Source organism: Typopeltis vanoorti, chromosome 8 (genome assembly GCF_054136105.1).
Source record: "Typopeltis vanoorti isolate ZY-2024b chromosome 8, IOZ_Tvanoo_1.0, whole genome shotgun sequence".
NCBI classification, from domain to species: Eukaryota; Metazoa; Arthropoda; class Arachnida; order Uropygi; family Thelyphonidae; genus Typopeltis; species Typopeltis vanoorti.
The window spans coordinates 148209527-148231919 of NC_143556.1; the positions used below are offsets into that span (position 1 = coordinate 148209527).

The 22393-nt window shown below is 36.2% G+C and overlaps 1 protein-coding gene across 1 annotated transcript in view; it reads right to left on the reverse strand.

The window, feature by feature from the left end:
- Scox (Synthesis of cytochrome c oxidase) overlaps positions 1–22393 on the reverse strand; it is a 228126-nt gene that overhangs the window by 16461 nt on the left and 189272 nt on the right. Inside the window, exon 6 of the mRNA XM_090397003.1 lies at positions 3351–3466. Within this exon, the coding sequence (XP_090253129.1) occupies positions 3351–3466 (116 nt within the window). The remainder of the gene's footprint in view (positions 1–3350; positions 3467–22393) is intronic.

Below are 22393 nucleotides of genomic sequence, written 5' to 3' on the forward strand. Positions count from 1 at the left end.
AAGATGTGCCAAGGTTGTACTAATGAAAAACCAGGCATATCACAATTGGCTCAAATTAAGAACCATCCTCCTTCAGTGCCTATACTGAAGCCCGAAACAGATGCAAAAAAATTATCAATGATTCCAAAACAGAATTTGAATGGGCAAAAAGCAGGAAACTTGCAGCCTGTCCTAGCGGCAGCCATGTCTTTTGGTCTCTTGCCAAAGCAATTGTCGCAACTTTTGCCCTACACTATTCCACCCCTATCATACCCAGATGGCTCAATTGCAACATCACCCACAGAAAAAGCTAATCTCCTGGCTTCACACTTGGCCTGCAATGTATGCATAACCGACAATGGCAAATGTTCCCCAGTCATTCCAACTGCCCAACATACAATGTCCCCTGTATCCTTTTGCCAGAAAGAGATCATAAACCTGTTGTCAAAATTAGACACAAAAAAAAAAGCCCCTGGCCCTGATGGCATTCCTCCAATTGTCCTGAAGGTCTGACTGACCTGCAGAACTGACTCCTATCCTATGCCATCTGTACACACTATCTCCACCGGTGTATATATCCCAAAGCCTGGAAACTGACCTATATTCAACCCATTCCCAAAAAAGGGAGACAAATCGCTGCCATCAAACTACTATCTCACTCACCTCAATCCTATCCAAAGTGATGGAGCAAAACCATCAATTCTCAACTACTACTCCACCTTAAAGGTACCCAGCTATTAAGCCACCACCACCAGTACAGATTCTGCCGATGCCAATCAACAGGTGACCTGCTATCATATATCACCCATCTCTGGACATATACCATAGAAAAATTTGGCAAATCCCAAGTGGTTGCACTATCATTTGGACTGTCTCAGGACTTCTGCAGATGGATTGCCAGCTTCCTGTCTGGATGCACACTATTTGTAATGGTAGATGACTCCGTATCCAACTAATGCTGGGGTCCCACAAGGTTCAGTTCTCTCACCGACCCTCTTCCTTCTATACATCAATGACCTACTTCAGTTGACCTCCAACCCAATACACAGTTTTGCAATGACAGCATATTGCACTCCTCCCTTTCATTTGATAAACCTTACCCTACAAAAATCATTTCAACCCACAGAACATCAACCACAACTTCCCTTAATGCAGACCTCCAAAACATCCTCCGATGGGGCTCAGATAACCTCGTCAACTTCAACGCTAGTAAAATCCAGTTCTGTCTTATTTCCCACAAAAAAGAACCATTTTTTCCCCAATATTATTTTTGATAACACTCAAATCCCCAGACAAGATGAAATTTCTCTTCTCGGAATTACCATGACATCAGGCATCTCCTGGCATAAACATATCACAACCATTGCATCCTCAGCTTCCAAAAAACTAGGCTTTCTCTTTCACTCAAGACGTTACTTCACTTCAAAACAGCTGTTAACCTTATACAAATTGCAAATCTACACAGCTATTGAATACTGTTCTCACATTTGGAGTGGGGCTCCTAAAAGCTCCCTCAAAATGCTTGACTCAATACAGAGGAAAGCAATTAGACTGATAAATGATCCATCTCTTACCGACTCACTCTCCCCACTTTCACATAGATGTCTAGTCTCTGCAATTTGTATATTCTACAAATATTTTCATGGAAAATGCTCATCTGAAACAACATCAATAATTCCCCCACTCTGTACTAAACCCATTGGAACACATACAGCCACCTCTCAACATCCCTTCACAGTACACCTTGAAACCCACAGAACAAGTTTCTTTTCCTCCTCCTTCATCCCTGCTGCTGCTGTACTGTGGAACAGTTCCCCCCTGAGGTATTTCCCAAGGAATACAACATACAGGCTTTCAAATTGAATGTTAACAAGTCCCTTCTTTCCCATCCCACTACCCATATATGGTACTAAAGTACTACAGGTTGACCAGCCAACCTCTCGTATATGGGCCCAACATAAAAATAAAAAATAAAAATAAAACAGCTAAGGCTAGACAACAGCACCCATAGAGGATGTTTCTCATTTGTGTTTTTGCAATTCTAATATTGTTTCCCTGATCATATCTCAGACACTGAGATGAAATATAGGATTTGTGAAACTTGTGTTTAGTTATTTATATCTGCTGTATTTATTACTTAAATCTTATAACGAGTTCATACTGGCATATAAGTCGAGATAGAATTACAGAATTACTTGAATAGGCTGGAACTGTAGACAAATGATAATGGCTGTCAATTCAATGTTAAATGTAAAGTTATGCCCTCTGGTGTGATATAGATTTCAATGGCATATTACATTGAAGATACAGATGATACTATGAATATCAATGATATGATGGATAAGAAGTTCAAAGGTAACATAGCTAACTGAGATTGCAAATACCACTAGGAGGACAATTGTGATGCTAAAACAAACACTGATAAGTGAGGATAAGTAGGTCATTTAGAATGCTTCACCATTACATGTATCAAGGAATGTAAGAATAGAGTTGTGTCAAGACCTCTTTACAAGGTTTTCGTATGACTGCTATACTCAGATTTCATTTTCTGGGTTCCAACAGGATAAAAATACTATGGAAAGGGTGCAAAGAAGAGTTACAAAACTATATTGGGATCATTAAATGTTGATTAGGAGGAGAAAGAGAGAGAGAGAGAGAGAGAGTATGTAGACTGCAGACACCAGTGAGCAGCAGATACTGTATGAGAGAGCCCTGTAAACTTCTGAAGAATGTTACAGATCCGAAAGATTATTTGTTGAGTCAGCCATGGCTATGAAGAATTCTCCTGACCTGAACAAATATGGTTGCATTAATTTGCCGAAAATTTGGGAGACTGTTATCTTAAGCTGCAGTTTTATTTTTTATTTATTTTTTTACAACATCAGAGGCACAAAAATAGGACTTTAGATCTTTTGTCCATTATAATTGTATTATTTCACTTACTCACTGGTGCATACACAAGCTTTGTTGTGCTCTTGTGATGCTGATTTGAAATTCAGCAAAATATAAGCAGTTAATAAAACATCTTTTTATGAAACAGTTCATTTGGTGTTGTTAACACCATTAAAAATAAGTCATGAATAACCATCAACACCTAAGTTTATCTGTTAGATTATAAAATACCAGTTGATAAAGGTGGAGAGAGGACAAACGGGATATCCAAGGAAGTTGAGTTTGTGTGCAGCTTATAAAAGGGTAAGAGCTAGACTTCTCTCACAGAACAGTAAGTGGAACAGCTTGAATGTTGAAGTAGAGAGTGCAAGTAACAAACTAGTTTAAGAGAAAGTATGACAGCTTGTATGGGTGATGGGTGGCCTATATATATATATACATATTACAAAGAAAATCACCTCTGTAAGAAACATACTTACAATATAATCAGCATCTTCATCTTTTGGACCTGAACTGTAATATACACGAAATGACTTAGTTGTCTGTTTGATCTGTTCTTTTGTTCCTGTCATTCCAATAATTTTTGGTGAAAATTCTGTAACATATTGAAATTACAAGTATTGAAAATGAAACATAATACAAATGGGTTTATGATGATGGCAGAAATAATCATGCTATGTTAATTTTTATTTTTGTATCTAAGAAAATTTTAGTATAACAATAACAGAATATCACAGACTTAGCTGATATCAATGGACACCATAATTAGAATAAAATTTAATCAATTTTTTCATACATAACTGTATTTTTTAAGGAAATTAGTTTGTCATACATAGGTAGCAATTTAAAAACTACACACACACACACACCATTTCTATAGTGCAGCCACAGGAGAAGTATGCCTTTAAAAGATTTAGATTTGACTCCTGTCAAAGATCAAGATTATTTATAAAGGGTGTTCAAGTAAAGGTGCAAATTCTCATAAGGTATTAGTTTATCTACCTGAAAACTCAGATTTTCTCCCTGCAAATTAAACACACTGACCATAGAACATTCAAATGACAGATGTAGTAGACTAGACTAGAGACAGGACAAACTGGCCTAGTCTAGCACTGTTGGATACTGGCTTATTTAAACACACACACACACACACACACACACAGGAAAACCTCACTTAACACGAATGCGATATGCACAGTAATCAGTTAGCACGATTGAGTGAAATAATACTATTTCCTGCTTTAAGCAAGTGATTAATCAGTTAACGTAGTTTTTTTTACGCTATGCGAAATATTTTGTTGCCAATTTGCATTGAGCGGAAAAGCTGGAAGTCATTAACATACATGAAGTGTCGTTAGTAATACAATGATTGTGCTACAAGACCTGGAACACAGCAACTCTACAGTTCGAACTATATTAAATAAGAGCAAAGAATACAAAGAACAAGGAAAAGTTGCAACTGCTTCTTTAATCATGCAGATCAACCATAATAGAAGCCATTTAATGATCGAGATGGAGCGTCTTCTATCTTGGATATAAAACTCAATTGAGGTTTATATCCAAAAAAGAATACCTCTTAGTCAATATTCTTTACATCATTGAAAGAGACCAAATTTCGAGAGGAATGTGAAAGCTGTATTGTGAGTTTAAGATGGTTTGACTGTTTTAAAATTTGAGCTGGACTGCATAACGTAAGAATAACTGAGAATCTGTAAGTGCTGATAAAGATTCGTGCCCAAGTTTCCTGAAGAATTGCAAAGCATAATTCAGAAGGTTGATTATGATGATTGGTAAATATTCAACGTTGATGAAATTAGTCTCTTTTGGAAGCTTATGCCAACAAAAACTTTCCTAGCTAAAACTGAAGTATCTCAAACAGGATACAAAGCATCTAAAGATCGTCTTATACTTTTATTAGGAGGCAATGCAGAAGGTGACTTTAAACTCCTATGTTAGTTTATCATGTGCAAAATCCAAGATTTAAGATCTAACATTATTAAAGAAATCGGCACAATCAAAAAAGAACTTGGATTTAATGAACTGGATAATGAAGATGTGAGAAACTTGCTCAATTCTCACTCAGAACAATTAAGCGAGAATGATCTCCTTCAAGTAGAAGAACAGCATGCATACGAAGACGATGATAAGGAGTGTGAACAAGGAGAGAATGTTACGACTATGAAACTAACTGCAAAAGAACTTGAGGTAGTTTTCAATCATATTGAGTATGATAATAAAATTCTGTTTAATGCTGGTCCCGATAGGAACAAAGCTTTGAAATCTGCCAAATTCTGGATAAAGCAATCGCCAGCTATTGCAAATTGCATAACATGAAAAAGTTGAGCACAATTCAAAGATCTTTACTGAATTTTTTTTGTAAAAAAGTAGCTCAATCAAATGTTTAGACATTAAATAAAAATTTAAGCAATTGATTTTTATAAACTTTGATGATTTTATCCTCTAATACAGCTTATACTTTAATTTTTTTCTCTCCAAATTTATGCTAACTGATGGATGAATTATAATTATTCTTATTTAGTGTATTCACTTAATGTGCATTAATTGATGGATTAATTAATAGCGTTAAGCGAGGCTTTCCTGTATGTATATATATATATATATATATATATATTTTTTTTTTTTTTTTTCCCCACACACAAAAGGCAGAAGAAATGAATCTATAGCAAATAAATGGTGGGGGCTATATATAGGGTGTCCCATGAGTCATGAAGGGATTTAAACATTTCAAATTTCCATTTCTGGCATATATTTATGACTCTTCTAAAATCTACTCTTTCCTCTTCAATATATCAATCTTCTTCAATCACTCACTCTTCAATCTTCAATATACGCTAACCACTCGGTCAGCCTGGCTGGCCGAGTGGTTAGCGTATCCGCTCTCCAACCAAAAGGCTGCGAGTTAGAATCCTGCTGTGGGCATGGATGTTTGCAATTGTCTGTGGAAATACTAGTGGTGGTCGGCAGCATATGACATTGGTGTAGTTGCAGTCAGTTGGTTGATTGAGTGGTGGAGACAGAGTAGGTGCCCTCCCTCAATGAGTCGTTGGACTCCCTAGAAGTGTCAAATAATAATAATAAATATCCTATTCCTCCTATGGGTTTAAATTTGGAAAAAGGCAAGTTCAAGAAGCCTTAAGGTAGCAGCCCTACAACCAGACTATCCATCACCAGGCTAGTGTTGTGACGTCTTTCTTCTTCGTTGTGTGTTCTATTTTGCCTGAATGCAGTTTTCCAATTTATTTTTGTTATTCAGTCACACGACAGTCTAGGCCTAATCTCTATATGGGTAATACTGTACAAGAGTTAATACAATAGGGGAGGTTATCGACGAGGTCAGTAATTACCTAGTTCTTTCTGCTGATTGATTCCATTTTGGAACACAAAGAAAATTTATATTTAACTGCACCACTCTGTATCCATGGTTGTAAGAATAATGTTAAGGAATCAATCATCAGCAAGTACAATGCTACAGTAACCTAAATAAGACAGAATTTTGCTTGGAGAAATTACTTTCAAGTTATATAGCAGTCGTGGTTCTCTAATCTTCATTTTAAAAATTTATGGAATTTACAACCATGTTAATACATTCGCTGCCAACTATGAGTATACTCGTAGTTGGTAAACCAGCCACACAAGCCAGCTACGAGTATACTCGTATGACGCTTACCGCCAGCAACAAGATTACTGTACTGACCTTGAAGAAGTGAAAATGCTTGGCTTGTGGAGCTAGCATAAAAACTGTGTATTCTCATAGATGGTATATGCTCTGCACAAGCCAACTACGAGTATACTCGTATAACGCTTACCGGCAGCAACGAGATTACCATACTGACCTTGAAGAAGTGAAATTGCTTGGCATAGGGGAACAGCACGATGCCGAAGCAGCGTGCCAGCGAACGTGTTAAAAAATTTTTTTATTATCCCAACGTTTAGATCTTCACATCAAGATCATCATGATCTGGAGCATATATCAATACAAGACAAGCTGAGTTACATTATTAACTTCAAGCTAAAGAAACAATGATTTGATCACGTTATTCTACTGGCATGACCTCTAGTGAAAAAAAAAAAAAAAAAAATTACATCAAGCTAAATTCTATTTAAGAGACAGGAATAAACATTCTTTCAGATGGTTTTCTTTCAGAAACAATGATGTCCTATTTTTAGTATTACAATTCTTATTTATGCTTTTAAGATACAAGATTTTCTACAGTCCTGTTTATAGTTGTTCTTAGTGAGGAACGTTCCGTGGGTCGAATATATACCTTCCATATATTAGCTTACAGTTACTCAGCTTGTCTTGTATATTGATGCATGCTCCAGATGATGATCTTGATGTGAAGATCGAAACGTCGAGATAATAAAAAAGTTTTTTTAACATGGTTGTAAATTCCATAAATTTTTTAAATGAATGCTGATCACCATGTAACTCTAAAAGAAAGGATCTCTAATCCTTTCTTACTTTCACATTAAATAGAGTTCTCGCTTAGATCCGTACTGTTAAAATGAGTGGTGCAATGAAATGAACTCAGGCAAGCACAAGATTCAAATTAAATAAAAACATTTAATACACTAACTCATGAATTTACATTAATCAAAGAAGATCTAAACATGACTAAAATGATCATGAAATAAAGAAGTTCTTATTAAGACAATAGCAACTTCACAGTAGAGTATACTCAGCATGGTTAAATTCTTAACATATAGATTCCTACCCTTCTTAGAGTTATAAGTTTCTAACCTTTAGACAAAGGTTATCTATTCAATATACTTCAATTGTTGACTCTGCTTAGCCGTTCAGGATATACAAAGCACATATCGCTAAATACACTCCAAGGAATACTAAAGTTCTATCAATTTATTACAGTAATTCTTAATAAGTCAGTTTCTAACTTATATCACGTTCTCCTGGAACAAGCTTCAAGATATCACATGTTCAAACTTGAACTGTCATTAACGCAACACGCTTCCTACAGTAATTACAATAAAGATGGTAATTACATTCACAAAAGACATAGACAGGATTTCCTTACCGGGACGGTTGATATACTTTGCCTATTATCACTTTTCTGGAAAACACTTCCTTGTTTCTCAATAGATTTCTCTCTTAGGTCACTTTAGTTCGATATGATCCAGATTCACCATAACGATCTTGTTGTCTCGGGAATACATGCCTGCTTTGCTCAAAATGAATATCCTTCAGGTTTCCTTGGCAATCCTTGTCATCGTCTTTCACATTTATATGACGAGGGAATAAGAATCAGGATACGAACAAGAGCCCGTGAAAGAGTAAGGGGAAAACAGAGAACTCCCTTGTCTTTTTAACTTGGTTCTATCCTTCGCGCCTCATTTTTTTTTTTTTTTTGTATTCAACAGCGCATGTCTCCTCCTTTTCACGCCAAAATCTGCCTCGTAGATCTTGGTTAGCTCGGCATAGTAACTAGTGCATAAATGTGCACTGGCGGATAACTTCGTAACTTCATATAGCACTTAATTTCTGTTATACTGGATATATCCTTGGCAATGGTTTACATAAACGGACTAAGTTCCAAGTTTCCGTCACAGTTCACATAGGATATATATACTCTGCAAAGAATTAGTACAGGATGAATAACTAACAACTATTAGAACATACAATTATTTTATAATTATGGAATATACATCAGTAAGTGAATGATTTACTATTTGTCTGATGAGCAAATTTGGCGCAGGGAATGGCAGACTATGTTAAATCCTGAATGAAACACTATTATATTATAATTCCTTTTATTCAGAATTTAACACTAGTAACCTGACATGGGGAAGAACACTAATTTACTTATAAGCCAATAGATAAAGATAAATCGAAATGAATCGATGGAAAACCACTCTGAAATGGAAAAGGAAACACAAAAATGGAAAAAACAAAATAATACATATTAAAAACTGGAACGTAAGAGAAACAGCAGAAATAGATCAAATATTAAATGAAAAAATAGCAGTCATCACTCAAACAAAAAAGAAATTAAAAGGAACCATGAGAACTGAACATTTTAATGCAATATATAGTGGAGTCAACAAAAACCAAAGAGCACAGAACAAGAAGGTGTTATGATTTGTTCATAATTCCTTTTCAAAACAATTAAAATATTATAAATTATGGAATGAATGAATAATAGAAACTAGAAAAAAAATAGAGGTTAATTAACAATAATTCGTTTATATGTTTATATGCCCCAGCAGAAGAAAGAGATGAAAATATTGAATTTTATAATCAAGTACAAAATATATGTAATAAAATAAATAAAAATGATTACAAGAAACCTAAATGCAAGAATTGGAAACATGAATTAATATGTTCTCCATATATTCCTAAATTAATAATAATTTAGGAATATATGGAGAACATACTCCAAACAGGAATGGTAAAAAAACTGATTGACCTTGTAATTTATAATAATCTTAAAATAATGAATTCTTTCTATAAACATAAAGACAGATATAAATATATTTGGGCAGCAAGAGGACGGAAATCAATATTAGACTATCTTAAATGAAAATACTAAGTTTTCAATGGATGTTAGAGTCCACAGAAGATATGAAATAGGCAGTGACCATTTCCTCATTAAAATAAAACTAAAATGACCACCTAAATGGCTACAAATAACAAGAACAGAAAGAAAATTTGAAATTTTTTTTTATAAAATTAGATATTAAATGACATAAATATACAATGGCTATATTAAAAGAATTAACCAATATTTAGATAAAATAAAATGAAATGAAGAAATAGAATGGCTTAATATAAAAATATACTAAATACAGCAGCAACTGAAAGCTTAGGAAAGGTTCAATAAAAAAATTCAACAAAAAGAAAAAAACTGAAAATATGGGATGATGCAATCAAAGAAATCAAAATGAAAACTGAAGCACAGCATAAATGATTAGAATATGAAATAAAATATAAAAGAATAAGAACCATAGCTAAAAGAGAAGCAGAAAAAGACAGAGAATCATGGAACAAATTTGTTTCTAATTTAGAATATGATTTATGATATCAGAATTGAGAGCAATGTTGTTGATGTTCTGTAAGTTGAGATGAGTTGTGTACAGTAATGTTTATCAAATGAAAGGGAGGAGTGCAATGTGCTGTCACTGAAGTCAAATGAAGTAGGTTATTGATATATAGAAAGAAAACAGGATTGGTTAGAGAACGGAACTTTGGAACCCCGACATAAGCTGAATGGCGAGAGGATAAGGAACCATCCACCATCACACATAGTGTGCGTCCAGACAGAAAGCTGGCAAACCAACTACAGAAGTTCTGAGACAGGCCAAATGAGGGAAGTTTACTAAGTAGGCCTTTGTGCCAGGCCATCAAAAGCTTAAGTGCAACGGCTTGAGGTTCACCAAACTTCTCCATGTCATTTGTCCAGAGATGGGTGACATATATGAGCAGATCTCCTGTTGGATTGGCAGCGACGGAATCCATACTGGTGGTTGTTTATTAGCTGAGTGCCTTCAACGTAGTGCAAGAGTTGAGAATTGATGGTTTTATCCATTACTTTAGACAGGACTGAGGTGAGTGAGATAGGACAGTAGTTAGACAGCAGTGATTTGTTGCCCTTCTTGGGAATGGGTTGAATATAGGCCAATTTCCAGGCTGTGGGATAGATACCAATGGAGTAAGAGATTTTATAGGATAGGAGTCAGTTCTGGAGTACAACTCTTCAGGGCAGTCGAAGGAATGCAATCAGGGTCAGGAGACTTTGTGTTTAATTTGGACAACATTTTCCTGATCTCTTTCTCACAAACGGATATAGGGTCATTGTATGTTGGACATCTGTAATGGTTGGGGACATTTACCATTGACAGCTATGGATGCATCGGAAGCAAAGTGTGAAGACAGGAGATTGGCTTTCTCTGTGGGTGATGATACAATAGAGCCATCTGGGTATGATGGAGATGGGAATAGTGTTGGGCAGAAGTTATGACCAATTGCTTTGGCAAGAGGCTCGGCTTCCATTTGAACATGATACAAGTTTCCTGCTTTCTGCTCTTCAAACTCTGTTTTGGAAGCACTGATAGTTTTCTTGCATCTATTTCGGACTTAAGTACAAGACCTAAAGGAGCATAGAGTTCTTGATGCAAGACAGTTCATCTTTCGGAGAACCAGGGTTTATTTAGTAAACAACAGTTCAGAGTAGTGGAGGAATGAATGGTCCATGCCAGTTAGGATTATTTCAGTGATATGTTCAGTGCATATGTTTGATTTGGAAGACTGGAAACAGTAGTCCAACCATGGCAATGAGACATAAAAGTCACAAGGCTGTCCCATTTGGCACTGTTATAATGCCAAACTACACTTGTGTGGGAGTGGCTGTGTAAGCATTGTTGCATGGGGGAGGAGATGAGCACTAGCTTGCAGTTGGAATTATCTAAGGGGAGGGGGGCACTACATTCACTGGATATTTGAAAAGATCATTAGTGAGGAAGAGATCTAGGGTGTTTGGGGAGTGGTTCAGATTATTTGGTATTCTTTATGGCATGTGAACAATTTGTGTAAAGTCGTTAGTGATGGCAAATGTTTCAGCATCACTGCCTGCAAGATCTGTACAACCAGAGGAGGAAAGCCAGTTGGTGTTATGGACATTAAATTCTCCTAGGAGGATGATTTGACTGTTGAAAAAATGACTGGAGAACATCTATTTTTAAGGAGAAGAAATTAAAATGCTCAGAGTGGTTGGTGGTATTAGGGGAGCGATAGAGACAGCAAATAAATTTGACCGAGTGTGGAAGGGATATTTTCAACCAAAGAAGGTCAGAGTTGGGCGATTATGTTGGGTGCTCTCTAGCAAGGTGCAGACGCCATCCTTTGATCAAAAGGAGTAAAAGATCGGCTAAATAACTGAAATATTTTTACTTTTTCAGTATGTCTTTTAGGATGCACTGGATGTTTTCAATGTTTCTGTCAAGTTTAATAATTTGTCTTTTTATTGCTGATTTTTACAAAGGTTTTTTACAGTACTCATTCAGTTTAGTAAGGGAATCTTGTACCAAATTTATTTAAGAGTATAACATCACTGCATAAGTAGACAAGATAAATGCAGGTAGACCCTGACTTGCTTATAATGTAAGACTGGTTTAATCTCTTCATCCATTAATCATCCTCTATTGGTTACATGTTTACAGGAAGCGTACATATTAACATGTTTAACAACCCACCTAAATGTCCATATGGATAAAATACAAGCTCCAAATTGATATTATTTCTATAATATCAAAAAGATAATATTGACTTGAATAGACACTTCACATCCATATAATTATGGAGGTATATACATGTCAAGGCCAGTATGATGGTTAAAGGTTATTTCTGCTAATTTCACTCACAGAATTCATACAGAAATTGGATTTCATCTTCTTCTAACATGGACTTTAGGTCAGGTGGCCTGTTCCGGTCTCATACCATCTCTTTCTTGATCTTCAATTCTTCTTTTCCCACTTATTTTATATCTATATATAACATATAAACACGTTTACACAAGAATATTATATTTTAATTCGCCAAATATTTCAGTCTGAAAATAACAGATTATCTTCAGTGGCTACATAAGGAACAGTTTTTAACAAAGTGGATTACCAACAATTGATCATTCAAAAATAGAACGAGCCGCACGATGTTATATCGCTAAGTATTAGAGTGGAAAACATTTTTTATCAGAGTAATGATTAAATTAAAGATATTAATTCACAAATTCATATAATAATCTTAATTTATAAATAATATTACACAAATGTAGGAATGTATGTCTTAATTAAAAAAAAAAAATTTAATGTATCTTGATTAAACTTTCCCAAATTTTTGATAAAGATATACAGTCATTTCGATTCAAGTTAGGGCGTTGAAGTAAGGCCTCAGTACTTTCTTTAAATATACATTCAAATTAATAGCGACACCTGTGTAGGAGGCAAGTCTTGGACCAGAGGATGTTGTGGCTTGTCTTTATTCCATGCTGAGCTAATCCAGACTTATCGGATTTGTTGGCTGAATGTATGATTGATGTTCTTGAATTCTTTTTTCTATAGAGCATCCTGTTTGTCCAAAGTAGGAAAGATTGCAGTTACAAAGAACTTGATACACACCAGGCAGAGACATAGTTGAGTGTTTATCTTTAGAAGAGGGGGAATAGGTGGATATTTTGTTAATAAGTGGCTGTTAAATCATATTTCTTCAGAATTCTTGAAATTGGTTCTGAAATCCTGGAAATATAAGGAATTGGAACTCAATGTATTGAATCTTTGCTGCTTTGGATTGGATTGTAAGAATTGAACAGATGTTATGTACTCTTTTCGGAGAAGCCATTTAGTGTCATGTGATGTTTGATAGTTGAAAGTTCTTTCTGTAATTCATGGGGAGTTGAACAATTAGTTCTGGCTAGTCGGATTAAACATTTTATGATTCCTGTTTTTTTGATAAGGATGATGGGCAGATTGTTTGAGAATATAACGTCCAGTGAAAGTGGGTTTTCTGTAAACTGTTAGAATTGTTAGAATACCTGAAGGTAAAGAGATGAGGAGGACGTCTAAAAAGGATAACTTGTCTTTTTCAATCTCCATGGTAAACGATAAAAGGATGTAAGGAATTGATTCCGGTTAAAAAGTAAGGTAAGGAATCTCTGTTATGAAGCCACACTGAAAAGATGTCGTCTATATATCTCACCCAAAAGAATGGTTGAGGGAATATAGATGAGAATAGGACATCTAGATGTTCCAAATAAAAGTTGGCTAGAGCAGGTGAAAGTGGACTTCCCATGGCTGTTCCTTCCACTTGGTTGTAGAATTTGTTTTGACATAAGGAATATCCAGAGTGCATCATGAAATCAAATAATTTTATAATGTCTTGTGAGAAGATGTCAGCATGTAATTGTCAAGTCTCTTTGAGAGGTACATTAGTATATAGAGACTCTACATCGAAGCTAACCATAAGATCAGTAGGTTGTAATGAGATTTTTTTAATTTATTTAAGAAATCAGAAGAGTTTTTCAAAAAAGAGAGTGATTTGCCTATATGTGATTTCAATAATTTTGCTAAATATTTGGCTATGCAATAAGTAGGTGAATCAATACAGTCCACTACAGGATGAAGAGGAATATCTGTCTTGTGTATTTTAGGTAGACCATAAAATCTAGGAGGCCTTGTGAAATGAGATTTTAGCCTTTCATTCGTGTCTACATCTAAACTTATCATCTCATCTAGAAAGGAGTTTAATTTCTTCAGTTGTCTGTTGGTGGGATCGTGGTTAAGTTCTTGGTATGTTGAGCGATCTCGAAGTAAAAGAGAAATTTTTCTTCTATAGTTTGAAGAATCCATAATTACTGTAGCTTTCCCTTTGTCTGCTTTAGTGATGACAAGGTGACCGTTGCTTCTTAAGGAATGTAGCACTTTCTTTTCAGAAGGAGATATGTTGGAAGGAGGAAGCTTGGCTTTAAGTAGAGTAGAAGCAACTTCTAGGCGGAGAGAATTAGCCTTGTCACTGGAAAAATGACTAAGGTTCCGTTCGATGTTAACAAGGAAATCTAGATATGGAATCTTTTTAGGGACTAAAGCAAAATCATGTCCTTTTGAGAGGATGAGTATTTCACTACTAGTTAAAGGGCAACTGGATATGTTGACGATCCAATTACCTGGAACTGGGAAAGGCTTGATTTGTCTAGAAACAAGAACATAATATTTGCTGTTTAGATGCTTATTCTGATTTTTATATGAACGTTGTATAGAGCGTTTAGCCACATTAAGAACTATGTCAGAAAGATGTGGGTCTAAGTTTGTGGAGATAAAGGTACGGAGATCAGAAACTTGACGAATGTTAATAGCAAGATCATGTTTAGCTGCATTGAGCAGGTTACGGATTAAAGCTAAGCTGGTGTTCCTGTAAATATTACGAGCTCCAGTAGATGTGATGGTTTCTTTAATCTTAGCAATATTAGGAATAATCTTGTTGTCATGGCATTTTTTCAAAAAGACGATCCTCGCTCGCAACTTACCTTGTATTACTGATAGTTTACCTAATTTACCGTTTTTTTTTTGGTAAAGTTTTCCCTGTGAAGGAATAGAATTTGATTCTTTAGAGACACTTGTGACATTAAGTTTATAACATATAAACACATTTACACAAGAATATTATATTTTAATTAGCCAAATATTTCAGTCTGAAAATAACAGATTATCTTCAGTGGCTACATAGGAACAGTTTTTAACAAGGTGGAATACCAACAATTGATCATTCAAAAGTAGAACGAGCCGCACTATGTTATATCGCTAAGTATTAAAGAGTGGAAGACATTTTTTATTAGATGATTAAATTAAAGATATTAATTCACAAATTCATATATTATTATTACTATTATCATTACATAGCACCTCCAGGGAGTCCAAAGACTCATCGAGGGAGGGCACTTACTCCACAACTTTCCATCTTAACCACTCAATCCACCAACTACTACTATGTTCAACATCTACATCAGTGCCATCTACCGCTGACCACCACTAGTATTTTCACAGACAATCACAAACATCCATGCCCACGGCAGGATTCGAACCCGCTGCCTTTTGGCTGGAGAGCGGATATGCTAACCACTCGGGCAACCAGGCAGGCATATAATAATCTTAATTTATAAATAATATTACACTAATGTAGAAATGTCTTAATTACAATTAAATAAATAAATAAAAATTTTTAATGTGTTATCCTGATTAAACTTTCCCAAATTTTTGATAAAGATATACAGTCATTTCGATTCAAGTTAGGGCGTTGAAGTAAGGCCTCAGTACTTTCTTTAAATATACATTCAAATTAATAGCGACACCTGTGTAGGAGGCAAGTCTTGGACCAGAGGATGTTGTGGCTTGTCTTTATTCCATGCTGAGCTAATCCAGACTTATCGGATTTGTTGGCTGAATGTATGATTGATGTTCTTGAATTCTTTTTTCTATAGAGCATCCTGTTTGTCCAAAGTAGGAAATATTGCAGTTACAAGGAACTTGATACACAACAGGCAGAGACATAGTTGAGCGTTTTTTAAAAGAAGGGAAATAGGTGGATATTTTGTTAATAGGTATATAAGTGACTCTTGTAGCAAGGCTTATACGTGGGTCAGTCATAACCAGTAATTAATTTAAGGAATTTACAACACATTAAAAACGGATATTAATTAAAGGAAACTTTAATGAACACCTTCAATATTTCGGCAATGTCATGTTGCCATCTTCAGGAACATACAAATATGGTATATGCACTTAGGCACTAACAAAAGCAAATGAGGAAGAAGGCAAGAATCTAATATTGCTCATAAAGTCCTAATGGTGCCCCCTAGCTGGCTAAATGGGTTGTCTTGGCTGTTGGGCTGAAGTTCACATAATGTAAGTCTCCCAAATTTGGGGCAATCTCATGCACCCAAATTTGTCGAGGTTTGGAACGTTTTTTAGAGCTGCTGATGATTCCATGATTAATCTTTCGTACTTGAACTTGCTGCAGTGTATTATTTTAATTTTCTTCCAACGAATTCTATGGCGGGTATCTATGGCATGGTCTGCAAGCCCAGAGTGGCTGTACTGGTAAAACCGGTTGTAGTCTTTGTGTTCTGAAATCCTAGTATTCGCTGTTCTGCCTGTTTGGCCAAAGTAGGACAATTTACAGCTGCAAGGGACCTGGTATACACCAGGTAGGTCTAAGGGAAGTGGTTGGTCTTTGATGGAGCGGATAAGGGATGCCAACTTTTTATATGGTCTATAACAAGAAGTTAGGTTATATTTTTTGAGGATATTGGTTATTTTCTAAGAGGTGCCCTGGATGTAGAGGATGGTGATAGATTTAGGGGAATTGTGGTTTACTGGTTTTAGTATTTTTTGTGGGTTGTAGCCATTGGCTAAGAAAGTGTTGAGGATGTGTTTAGTTCAGTGGTTAGTGCATCGTCATCTCCGCAGATTAATTTTGCCCTGTTATATAGTGTTTTAATAACCCCCATATTTTTGTAAGCAGGGTAGGATTGCTGGTAAATGTATCTGCCTGTATGGGTGGGTTTTCTATAAACAGAGAAAACCAAAGCTCCATCATTCTGGCGAGTGATTAGAGTATCTAGGAAGGGGAGGGTGTTGTTTTCCTCTTTTTCCAAGGTGAACTGGACCCTGAGGTATCGGTTGTTTAAGTGTGTTAGGAAGGAGTGGAGTGTATCTGAGCCATGTGGCCAAATAGCAAACATATCATCCACGTACCGAAGCAAAATAGTGGGTTTTTGTGGGGCAGAGTTTAAGGCTTTCTCTTCAAAGGTCTCCATAAAAAAGTTGGCCAAGGGTGGGTAAAATGGTGAACCCATGGATGTCCCCTCTATCTGTTTGTAGAATTTTCCTTGCCAAATGAAATAGCCAGAGTTCATTGTGAACTGAAATAGGGCTGAGATATAGGGCGGAAATTTGGCTTGGATGAGCTCTAGAGTTTCCTTGAGTGGGACATTTGTGAATAGGGAGAAGTCAAAACTGACCATTATGTCAGTGTGTTGGAGTGAGAGATTTTCTATACTGGCTTTGAAGTGGGCTGAGTTTTTAATGTGTTATGATGTGTTGCCAGTATAGTGTGCGAGCGCTTTGGCTAAATGTTTGGCTAATTTATATGTGGGGGAATCAATGCCATCCACTATGGGACGTAATGCGCTTTTTGTTTATGTATTTTTGGAAGTCCATATAATCGGGGGGTCTAGAGTTAAAAGGTTTTAGTTTGTTAGTAACTTCCACAGGCCAATAAGTGATCTTCTTAAGGAGTCTGTGGAGAGTTCTAATCTGAGAGTTGGTAGGATTATATTCAATAGGGAGGTAGGTAGTACAGTCTAATAATAAAGCATTAAGCTTACCTGGGTAGTCCTTTTGGTTGAGAACCACCGTATGGCATTTTCCTTATCTGCTTTGGTGATTACTATTTTTTTTTTTTTTTTTTTTTCTCCATTTCTAGTAGAGCCACATATTCGTCTTTGGATAAGTTGGTTTTTGGAGGTCTTGCTTTGGTGAGAACACCGGCTACATCCAGTCTGATGTTGGTGATATGGTTAGGAAGGTTGTGAATCCCACATTCTATATGGATCATTATTTCCTTGGCAGGTATTCTTTTAGGAGCTAGGGCAAAAATGTGGCCACGTAAAAGTGCAATGAGTGCTTCAGGCTTCAAACAGTGGAAGAGAGGTTGACTACTGTGCTGAGTCGTCGTTGTGGTACAGAAGTAGAATTCTTTATCAAGTTACATTTTTCATGTGCCGAGTGCATATTTTTTCGAATTCTTTTGTTGCTGAAGGGCATGAGATATAATAAAGAATCGTCCAAAGGTCATGGCCGAGCGTATCTGAAAGTTCCTCTAACGCCCATAAGGTTTTGTTTTCATCAGGTGCACCAAATTTGGGTGCGTGAGACTGCCCCAAATCAGCCCAACGGCCAAGAAAACCCAATTAGCCAGCTAGGGGGCACCATTAGGACTTTAGGAACAATATTAGTTTCTTGCCTTCTTCCTCATTTGCTTTTGTTAGTGCCTGAGTGCACACACAATATTTGTATGTTCCTGAAGATGGCAACGTGATGTTGCCGAAATATTGAAGGTATTCATTAAAGTTTCCTTTAATTAATATCTGTTTTTATGCGTTGTAAATTCCTTAAGTTAATTACCAGTTATGTATGACCAACGTATAAGCCTTGCTACAATTACTATCATCCACGGAGATTCCATCACACGGAAGCCCACCAATACGGCAAAATGAGGTTGAAGATATCGAGACAACTAAATTGCTTGACCTTCCTAAAATACTGCCGGTATTTAAGCACCGTTTTACTTCACAGAAAGCTCTCCATATTTATAACCACACGAGCTTCGTCCTACTATGAGTAGAAATTATAGCGACGCGTGTTCTCCTTGCCGACGAAAACAAAACCTTGCGGGCACTAGAGGAAGAGCTTTCAGATACGCTTGGCCATAACCTTTGGACAATTCTTTATGATGTCTCATGCGCTTCGACAACAAAAGAATTTGAAAAAATACATAGTCGGCACATGAAAAAATATGATAACTTGATAAAGAATTCTACTTCTGTACCACAACAACCACTCAACATGGTAGTCAACCTCTCTTCTGCTGTTTTGAAGCCTGAAGCACTCACCGCACTTTCACGTCGCCACAATTTCACCCTAGCTCCTAAAAGAATACCTGCCGAGGAAATAATGATCGAAATAGAACATGGGATTCGCATCCTTCCTAACCATATCGCCAACAACATCAGACTGGATGTAGCTGGTGTTCTCACCAAAGCAAGACCTCCAAAAACCAACTTATCCAAAGATGAATATGCAGCTCTGCTAGAAATGAAGAAAAACAAAAAAAATAGTACTCACCAAAGCTGATAAGGGAAACGCCACAGTGGTTCTCAACCAAAAGGACTACACAGGTAAGCTTAATGCTTTATTATTAGACCGTACTACCTACCTCCCAGTTGAATATAATCCTACCAACTCTCAGATTAGAACTCTACAGACTCCTTACAAAGGTCACTTCTTGGCCTGTGGAAGTTACTAACAAACTAAAACCTTTTAACTCTAGACCCCCCGATTATATGGACTTCCAAAAATACATAAACAAAGTGTACCATTACGTCCCAAAGTGGATGGCATTGATTCCACCACATATAAATTAGTCAAACATTTAGCCACAGTGCTCACACACTATACTGGCAACACACCATAACACAAACTCAGCCCACTTCAAAGCCAGTACCGAAAACCTCTCACTCCAACACACTGGCATAATGGTCAGTTTTGACTTCTCCCTATTCAAAAATGTCTCACTCAAGGAAACCCTAGAGCTCATCCAAGCCAAATTTCCGCCCTATATCTCAGCCCTATTTCAGTTCACAATGAACTCTGGCTATTTCATTTGGCAAGGAAAATTCTACAAACAGATAGAGGGGGACCATCCATGGGTTCACCACTTTCCCCACCCTTGGCCAACTTTTTTATGGAGACCTTTGAAGAGAAAGCCTTAAACTCTGCCCCACAAAAACCCACTATTTTGCTTCGGTACGTGGATGATATGTTTGCTATTTGGCCACATGGCTCAGATACACTCCACTCCTTCCTAACACACTTAAACAACCGATACCTCAGGGTCCAGTTCACCTTGGAAAAAGAGGAAAACAACACCCTCCCCTTCCTAGATACTCTAATCACTCGCCAGAATGATGGAGCTTTGGTTTTCTCTGTTTATAGAAAACCCACCCATACAGGCAGATACATTTACCAGCAATCCTACCCTGCTTACAAAAATATGGGGGTTATTAAAACACTATATAACAGGGCAAATTTAATCTGCGGAGATGACGATGCACTAACCACTGAACTAAACACATCCTCAACACTTTCTTAGCCAATGGCTACAACCCCCAAAAAATACTAAAACCAGTAAACCACAATTCCCCTAAATCTATCACCATCCTCTACATCCAGGGCACCTCTTAGAAAATAACCAATATCCTCAAAAAATATAACCTAACTTCTTGTTATAGACCATATAAAAAGTTGGCATCCCTTATCCGCTCCATCAAAGACCAACCACTTCCCTTAGACATACCTGGTGTAAACCAGGTCCCTTGCAGCTGTAAATTGTCCTACTTTGGCCAAACAGGCAGAACAGCGAATATCAGGATTTCAGAACACAAAGACTATATTCGGTTTCACCAGTACAGTCACTCTGGGCTTGCAGACCATGCCATAGATACCCGCCATAGAATTCGTTGAAAGAAAACTAAAATAATACCCCGCAGCAAGTTCAAGTACGAAAGATTATTCAGAGAATCATCAGCAGCTCTAAAAAACGTTCGAAACCTCAACAAATTTGGGTGCATGAGACTGCCCCCAATTAGCATGCTAGGGGGCACCATTGGGACTTTAGGAACAATATTAGTTTCTTGCCTTCTTCCTCATTTGCTTTTGTTAGTGCCTTTATCAAAAATTTGTGAAAGTTTAAAAAAAAATTTAATGTGTTATCCTGATTAAATTTTTTCATTAAGACTTTTAATTCCTACATTAGTCTAATATTATTTATAAATTAAGATTATTATATGAATTTGTGAATTAATATCTTTAATTTAATCATTACTCTGATAAAAAATGTTTTCCTCTCTTTAATACTTAGCGATATAACATCACACGGATGGTTCTACTTTTGCATGATCAATTGTTGGTATTCCACCTTGTTAAAAACTGTTCCTATGCAGCCACTGAAGATAGTCTGTTATTTTCAGACTGAAATATTTGGGAAATTAAAATATAATATTCTTGTGTAAATGTATTTATATATGTTATAAACTTAATGTCACAAGTGTCTCTAATGAATCAAATTTATATCTGTGTAATATTTTTGGTAGACTGCTGTTGTATATTCAATTTAATGTTTTATCCATTTTTGTTCATACTGCCTTATGTAGTAATTAATTTTTTTTTTTTTTTTTTTTTTTGTTTGTTTGTTCAGGGATTGTACAATTTCTTCATTTGTTTTATGGTCCCACTTGGTATATCCAGCTGTTATTCTGAGAAATTTCATTTCTTCTGTTTGAATTTGTTTTTCATCTTTCCTTTTTATGGTCCATGTGTCACTTCCTTATAGTAAAGTTGGTCTTGACAAGACATTATATAGTCTGCTTCTGGTGTGTTTTTGTACTAGGGATGGCTTAAATATATTATTTATTATGCATTTACTTTGACAAAGTTTGATATTTTAGTGTCTATGTCTTTTTCTTCTTCATATGATAAATCTCATCCCAAGTATTTGAAAGTATTTACTTGTTCTAATAATAATATTTTATTATCTATCACTATTTTACTTCTTATTGAGTTTTCTCCTTTGAATGCCATTCTTTTTCTTCATGTAGCTTCCTCCATGCAAGGGTGTAGCACAATGTCCTCTCTGTTGGCAGCTCTTCTTTTTGTTTCAGCATAGTCCACGATCATGTCCATCATCTTATATCATTAAACCATGTCCATTTTTTAACTCTTGATCCTCTTCCCATAATCTTTCCTTCTAAAGTTGTTAGTGTCCTCTGTCCTGTCAATACATGTCCTGCCAATCTCATATTTCTCTGGAGCGTTTCCTGCAATAAAGATTCATGTAATTCTCGTGGAAAGTTCCACGAGAATTACATAAAGTGTTGTGTGTTTTCTGTGTTATTAAAGATTTGTGTGTTTTCATTCTCTGTAGTACCTCTGTATTTGTCTCATGTTCTGTACATGAGATTTTCAGGGCTCTTCTGTAGTACCACATTTCAAAGGCCACTATTTGCTGTCTTACTGTTTTCTTGAATACCCAGGTCTCATTTCCATATGTAAAAATTGGCCAAACTAATGTTCTTATCATTCTCTTCTTTGTCTCTATACCCACAGAACTTCTGAGAAGATCTTTATTTTTCCAGATGGCATCCTTAGCTATGGCAGTTCTTAT